Below are 7,958 nucleotides of genomic sequence, written 5' to 3'. Positions count from 1 at the left end.
CGGGAGCCTCGCAACTATCAGCGCCATTTGGCGCGCTCTCAGCCGTTCGCCACGTGTCGCGCTCTGGGCGCTTCCTCCGAATTTTGTTTTTTTTATTTTTTCGCACGTGATTTCGGCTTTTTAAACGGTTTTTTTCCGGGTTTTTTTGACGTTTTGGTTTTCTACCGGTCTTCCCTAACTTTTTGACCAAAAAATATTTTTTTTGCGCAAAAAACTCATTTTTTTCGCGAGAGTCACGGTTTTGTTTTCGCGAGAGGCAAGGGCGTGCCTCTTTTAGAAAGAGAAAAAAACGCATTTTTTTTTCACAAGAGGCACGGTTTTGCTTCCGCGAGAGGCACGGTTGTGCTTTCGCGAGGGCATGCCTCTTTCGGAAAGGAAAAAAAACGTGTTTTCTGTTTTTTTTCTTTCGCGAGAGGCACGACTTTGCTTCCGCGAGAGGCACGGTTGTGCTTTCGCGAGAGGCACGGGCATGCCTCTTTCAGAAAGGAAAAAGAACGTGTTTTTTGTTTTTTTTTCTTTCGCGAGAGGCACAGTTTTGCTTCCGCGAGAGGCACAATTGTGATTTCGTCAGAGGCACGGGCGTGCCTCTATCGGAAAAGGAAAAAAAACCGTGTTCCTGGTTCGGTTTTTTCATCGATTTTTCCGTCTGTTTTTTCGTGAAAAAAAGTCCATCAAAACCTATCAACATGGGATCTAGTTTTGAAGATCTTGACACGAGGAATCCAATGGCGAAAGCGGTTTGAGATTTGGACGCACGGTTTAAGAGATAAAACATTTTGAATAAATGGATCTACGAAAAAAGAAAAAACTCCCAGGTTGCGACAAGTGGCGCACATGCAGCCACCACTTGTCGCAACCTGGGGAAGTTGGAGTGATCTCCGCAAGAAGTACTCCTTAATTAGTGATTTCGGCTATATCTCGCTTATTATGAGATGTAGCTCCGGCTCGCCTCTAGCGCAGATAGCACCAGCCCAATACTGTAGCTACCTCTGCGTGAGTTTTTTTCCTGTGTTTTTTTGGGTTTTACTGTTTGCACCAGTTTTCTTTGATTTTATTTTTTTTACTATTTTCTTTTGTCTTCGAGTTTTTTTTCCTTCTTTCTTTGGCTTTCTTATTTTATCAACACGTGTCTAGTTTTTTCATATGTGTCGTAAATTTTTAGTATCATCAGAAATATATTTTTATAATTCCTTAACATTTTATAAATACATAATTTGTATTTTCTAAAAATATGTATTGATCTCATTTTTTCATACATTTTATATTATATATATATATATAGAGAGAGAGAGAGAGAGATATTCTATTAGGCACCCAGGGTGAGGAATTACTTATTCCTCACCCTGGCCAATCGACCGAGCCAGCATATTCGGCCCCAATCGCACCCATCCCTCGACCAGCCATCTCCCTGAGGTAACTTTACCAACCGGCCTGCTGTCAAAAAAAAAGGTTACCAATCGGTCTTGTAATATTTTTTTTACAAAGCCACTACTTCCACGATGTAAAATTACCTTGGAATCGAGGTAATCTTGCTAACCGTAAGAGCATGGCTAATAGAAGAGCCCACTGCCGGCTCTATATCAATGCCACATCATCAAGAGCCTTCATGCAAGAATGCTTATATAATAGGCAGGCTGTAGATTAGTGACTACAGCACTCAATGCTTACATATGGAGTGGAGCATAGAAACGTAAATAATTGATAGGTGCGAAGAAGGCACCCGCTTTTAGCTAGCAGGCCGGCTGCATGCTGGCTTTAGTTTCTCGTAGCTTGCGCTATAGCCGGGCGATACGCGAAGCGCCGGCTGCGCTCTCTTTCGCCGGCTGCGCTCTCTCTCTTCGTTTCTCACTCTTCCAACTAAAATATTGCTGACATGGACCATGTTATAGCCAGCTGACTAGGACCTATTATACTTGCTCTAAGAGCTGTACTAGCCAGCCCACGTTCCCGTAATTTTCTAATCTGGTGCCAACGTAACCTGCAAACTGCTCGAGGATCCTCGATGGCAAACAGCAGGAGGTCAAAGGCGGCGTCGTGATTGGGGGATTTGGTCGGCGGCAAGTCACCCACGGTAGCGACACCTCGTGTGCAGCAACATCTGGACTCAACGGTGTGGTGGTTTGCTGGCTAGCATGCCGGTGTGCTGCTCCACGCCGTGGTGATCACAATGTTGTCTCGACGTCTGCTGGTCACCGGGCAGGTGGGGCGGGTTCCCTAGGTATTGGGCGGGTGCTGTGGATGGTGCTCACGGCAGAGCCAGCCATTGTGATTACCGCGCCGCGGTGCTGCAGTGTGTGATTGCCGCCGGGTTGATCTGGCCAACATTCATTATTGTTGGGTAAGTGAGTTCATGGGAGGAGACAGGCAACATCGTTGCTACTGCTTCAGTTTCTTTTTTGGTTTTTTAATTTCTCCCCTCCTTCATGCGCTGAATTTTTGAACAGCCTCCAGTTTGGTCTCAGGTTATCTGTAATTATGATTGAGTGAGTTTACATTCTTGCGTGTGGACTGGAGAATTGATTTTTATTACAAACATTTTGTAATTTTTTGCAATCTGCCAGGTTGTGGTCAATATTCAACACACCTAGCACCCGTTGCTTGCTTGTTCATGCGGTCTACGTCTCCACCCACCACGACTGATCACAACCAGGCCTTTGCCGCTGGGGTTCTTCAGTATGGCCCCCTCTCCGTAAATTTGGAAGAGTATGTGTACATTTATTCTCCAAACATAATTAGATTTAGTAAGGAATTTAAGTTAACTGAATTTCATCTTACAAAACGTTATGAGAGCAAGCCTGTCTATTGACCACACGATATGCCCTCCTGATAACATTAATGTAATTGAGTTATTTACTCAAATTTTTAAGCTTCCCGTCTTCGTATAATCTTCTGAATTTATGTACATGAAATAAGAAGTTTTATGCTTAACTTTGTTCTTGCATAATCTGCTCATTTTGACTATTTACTTAATTCTAATATTTTTTTCCCATATCTGTTTTACTACATCATTAATATTAGAAAGTACAGCGCTAAGTCTTCAGCATATACACCAGAATTGGCATATAACTCTAATATATCATGTAGATACGAACTTATCCTATGCACTATCAAATACGGTACATATGATTTATCATGTTTCTCCTATCTCAAAAATAATATTCCGACCTAGCTTATTAACCATATACCAGCCCCCGCACTTTTTTCTTAACTGCAACGTAAAACCTACGATTATCTTCACTGCATCTAATTTACCTTTCATTTTCTCTCTGCAGAGCGATGCAGTTTACAGACACTACTCCCCGTATGTTCCATGTCCCTACAGAAAATGTTAGAGCGGTAGGTGAGCATCAAGGTCCTTATGTTGCTGCTGACGCAACTACCTCTGTTGTTCATCAAGCTGCCGCTTCTTCCACTCCCCCTCCTCGCGAAAAACATCCAAGGCCATCAAAACCTCCCAGCGTTCGAAACGAGAATCTTGCTACAAAGAGGAAGGTTAGGGCATCTAGTACGAGCGATGATGATTTTGTGTGCCCCCCAGCCACTCGTGTGAGCAAGGCCTCTAAACCTCCTAATGGGAAGTTCAAAAAGGTAAAATGTTGTCAGGTCCCTATTGTTTCAACCATGTTCATTTCTGGGTTATGCCGTTTAAAACTTTTCACGATTTTGTCATGTCCTACTATTTCTAGAACCTTATTTTGTTGTTATTGTCTTCTCTCATCAGGATAATATTAATCGTTCTAAAAAGATATGCCCGAACTATAAGTGTGTTCCCAATCAAGTTTTACTTGCCAGTAAAAGTTTGTATGTACCTGCCAAAGCTAAGCTCAAATAATATGACTTTGGAGTTTTCTTGGACTTGAAACTAAAGAGTATTGAGAACACAAGGTTACTCATGTTCCTCATGGATAGACTGGACCCCGATACGCTCACCTTGCACTTTTCTGATAATAAGCAATTGAAAATCACTACACACTCCATCCAATGTGTTCTTGGGTTGCCAAATAGGGGCACAAACGTAGTTGTACCCGATAAGCAAATCCAAAAAGCAGCATTATGCAAACTGAAGCAGAAGCTTTGCATCGATCAAGGTGTAGATGTCAAGGTGCAAGATTTGATTGCCCAAATTGCCAAAGATAAAGAGGGTGATGATTTCGCAATCAGGTGCTTCCTAATGATTCTCTTGAACAAGATGCTTTTGCCGGGCAATACTGATTACATCACAGGAAAGGAGTCCACAATAACCGAGGACATCACAATTTTGCGCTCCATAAATTGGCCAAAATTAATTTTTGATGACATTTCCCATGCCTCTAAATCGTGGCACTCAAAGAAGACCGGTGCCACTAGCCCCTCTATTCATGGTTGTGTGTTGTTCCTAATTGTGAGTATCAAAGCATTTTTCTTCATACTAAACCATCAATCCAGTTTACTCCATGGATACCCCTTACTATTGGAGTTATGACTGTCTTAATGTATGTTATTTTTTAGGTCTATTATTTGGATGATTTATTGGGAGAGCCTTGTACCGATCCCAATGTTACACCACGTGTAACTCATATTACGAGGAAACAAATTTTGAGTCTAATTGAGCAAGATAAGATAGTGATTGACGGCCTTGAATCATTTGGTGCTTTGCCGGTCAGTAGCTCAACTTTTTTGTGTTCTGCAATGCTTTTCTTTCATCATATCTTCTAACGTATGTTAATCATTTTCTTTTCTTGTTTTACTAGTTGAGGAGTCAGCAGGGCACTTGCTACATGGAGGGTGCATCCCCATCAACTGATGTCCCTCCAGCACATAGTTCAGCTGATATCCATGCTTTCCTACTTCAAACTCGTACCATTCACCCGTTGGTGTCATCTGCAATTTCATCTCACTTCTCCAGAAACGAGTCAAGTTCTCTCCTAGTTTGCATGGAATCACCTATCCATTCACCAAAATGGTATGAACAATGGATGTTTGACTAATACTATAACACTAAAGAGTAAACTTGATGGCTTACCATTCTACACTTGAATCGTCTTGATATTGTGAGCGGAAGTTGAGAGAAACCAAGACCACGAGCACATATTTCTGTAGAGTACTTACATACTTGGAACACTCTCTCCTGCTGAAGGTCAGCCATTGTGAATGATTCAGATATGCTACCATTGAACTATTATATATAGCCAAAACCATCAGACAAAAGTATGACCCCAACGTGAGTTTGGGTACATGCAAAACCACCCAAAACGTCGTTGGCCTTTCAATTTTTGCTACAAGACCTCGCTAGACTGAATCTCTATGAAATATTCATACATCTTGCCACACATACCTAGAATATAGGAACACACTAGTCAGCTATAAGCACCCGGTACTCATTAGGTAAAATTACGGCATCTGATATCTGCACCATGCCTTCACGCACAGTGTAGGTGGCACACATGCACACTAGTCAGCTAAGCACCCGGTACTCATTCCGTAAAATTACGGCATCTGATATCTGCACCATGCCTTGATGCACAGTGTAGGTGGCACACATGCACGAGGTAAATTTCTTGCATGCATGAGGTAATTAATACTTACGGCTCTCTCATTTCCTTCACGGCACAAAGATGTTTTCCCTTTGGCTGTAATATTACTCCACATCTTTTCCTTTCTTACTTCCTACAACCTGGCGTGGGAGATGGGGTGGGGTGACGAATAGCGCGACCCTATATATATATATGACTCCTCTTTTATACTCCTAGGCGTATGTACTCCCACCCTACTAAATGGCCCAGTCAATGGATTAATTAATCTAAATATTAGTAAGTAGCGTTGCATGCGCAAACAACCTTCAAGATTGTAGGTAACCGGTGCATGTTATCCAATGGAAAGTACTTTTTTTTCATGAGGGAAAGTCTGGTTTGAACGCAAGTAGTATGTACCCTTTTAATCTTATTATATACCATTTATATCTCTTCGGATTGGGAATGGAGCGTGTAAAATATAGAACTTTTTCATCTACATCATGCTAGCAGTATATACCTCGTATGTGTTCTAATATATTTCAAATGGGTGGTGGACGATATATACCCAACGACATGGAAGACATATGCTACATTTTTTTTTGTGAAGTGGTATGTACTGCCTTTCTAAGTAGTAGTATATGCTAAACTTTTTGAAGGAGTATATACTACAAAATTCAAGGAGTACGTACTACCATTTTTTTCAAAGAGTATGTACTGCCATTTTTTTAAAAGGAGTATGTACTGCCATTTTTTTGAAGGAGTATATTCCAACAAAATACTCAAGGAGTATATACTGCCATTTGTTTAAGAAGTATATACTGCATTTTTTGGAAGAGTGTGCTGCAGTTTCTTTCTGAAGAAATGTATACTGAAATAAGTATATATACTGTATCAAAAGGAGTATACATATATGTATTCATCAATTGTCAGAACAATTATTATACTCATCTAAAAAAAGTAAGTTCATAAAAAATCAATTCATATGCATCAGGAGTACATATACATCATCATTTTTTTTGCAGAGAACATATACTCCCTCCGTCCGGAAATACTTGTCATTGAAATGGATGTATCTAGATGTACTTTAGTTCTAGATACATCCATTTTCATCCATTTTGATGACAAGTAATTCCGGACGGAGGGAGTACATCATCGTCGATAAGAAACATGACTTGATTATATGGGTGCAAAAGAAGCTGCCAACTGTTTCTCGTGTGTACGTACTAGCAAATTAATGTCACGCACAAACGATGGATCAAACAGGCACCATCGGTAGCTAGGAGATTCACGGTGATTCATGCGTTCTTCAATCTGACATCATATTTCCGCGGCGTGTGCTAGACTTCGAGAGAGCAAACCCCAGGGGGGGCTGCGACACTGCAGCTGCAGGTGAGATCGGGCGAATTGGATCACTCGTCGCGCATGCATGAAACTCCACCATGCATGGCCAGGGTCGGCGTCGGCAGTGTAATGCATCCAGAGACATACACCATCTATGTACAAATTAGATCGGATGGCATTAATTCAATGAAGTGCACGTAAATACAATCGGATGGCATCCCTAATTATTTACCAGAATTTGAAATTAAATTCATACTAACCGTGAACAGAAGAAAATCCCAAATCTGGATTTGGACTATTTGAATGTGGCATATGGGCATAGAAGAAGGCATCCTCATGTTCGATTGACCCTATACAAATTAGACGAGAAGAAGTTGCCAACCTGTACGAGGAGATACAACACTGTAGTGTAGTGCCACATACCAGATCTGTGGTGGTTCCCGGCGTAACCTGAAAGAAGGAAGAAGAAGAAGAAGATCAGCCGGAGTGAATGAAGCTCTACGAGAATTGTTGCCGTCAGGAATTTATGTACGTATATGGTAGTGAGACAAATCGATCAGGTACCTGGCGTGTGATTGGTGGGCTTCAAAAGCATCTACTTGCAGTTGAAGAACTTGGAGCAGGATTCAACATCAACAGAAAAAGAACAAGGCTCCGCTGAAGTGAGTGCACCTTCGATCTTATTTCATCCATGGCCGCCGTGCCGAAAAAAAACCTGGTCAGTCACTTCAGCGCCATTGGCCGTTGGAAGATGGACGTCTCGACCGAGCTGCTCTTGGCCGCCGCCGCCCATCCATGTCAGGCCGCGTCCCCGCCGATCTGTGTGATCCACGGCCGCAGCTGGACGCCAATGAAACATGAGGAGAGATGGATAAGCAGTCAAATGGATAAGGTGGTTCGATGGTGTTAGAAGGGAGAGAGAGGATTGGTGGAATAGTTGTTGTATTGCTTGAGCCTCGTGGGCATATATATAAGAGTACAATGATCTACTTGGAGTACAAGACAAGACAGAACAAATCCTAATCTATCTCGTCTTTCCTAATAAACATTATACTCAACATCCCCTGCAGTCACAACGGTAGCGACGCAGACAGTGAGACTTGAGAAGAATCCGAAGGCAAGCCG

At 42.0% G+C, this 7,958-nt stretch overlaps 1 protein-coding gene across 1 annotated transcript; it reads right to left on the bottom strand.

The window, feature by feature from the left end:
- Window positions 1–6,433: 6,433 nt before the first annotated feature.
- On the bottom strand, window positions 6,434–7,756 carry LOC123095066 (uncharacterized). The gene is made up of 4 exons (XM_044516894.1): window positions 7,398–7,756; window positions 7,257–7,283; window positions 7,094–7,183; window positions 6,434–6,985 (listed from the first exon to the last, which is right to left on the bottom strand). Exons 1-4 carry the CDS (start codon window positions 7,426–7,428, stop codon window positions 6,810–6,812), a joined length of 324 nt encoding a protein of 107 aa, XP_044372829.1. The 5' UTR covers window positions 7,429–7,756; the 3' UTR covers window positions 6,434–6,809.
- Between the last annotated feature and the right edge of the window lie 202 nt (window positions 7,757–7,958).

The sequence above is a fragment of the Triticum aestivum genome, chromosome 4B (assembly GCF_018294505.1).
Source record: "Triticum aestivum cultivar Chinese Spring chromosome 4B, IWGSC CS RefSeq v2.1, whole genome shotgun sequence".
NCBI lineage: Eukaryota > Viridiplantae > Streptophyta > Magnoliopsida > Poales > Poaceae > Triticum > Triticum aestivum.
This window is presented reverse-complemented; position numbering and strand designations above follow the sequence as displayed.

Bases quoted from the DNA above. Each gene is read 5' to 3' on its own strand.
- LOC123095066 (XM_044516894.1), bottom strand. From the start codon at position 7,428: ATGCTTTTGAAGCCCACCAATCACACGCCAG. The intron at 7,284-7,397 runs GTACCTGATCGA...TCCTTCTTTCAG, and splicing joins GCCCACCAATCACACGCCAG to GTTACGCCGGGAACCACCAC. The intron at 6,986-7,093 runs GTTAGTATGAAT...ATTTGTACATAG, and splicing joins GGGATTTTCTTCTGTTCACG to ATGGTGTATGTCTCTGGATG.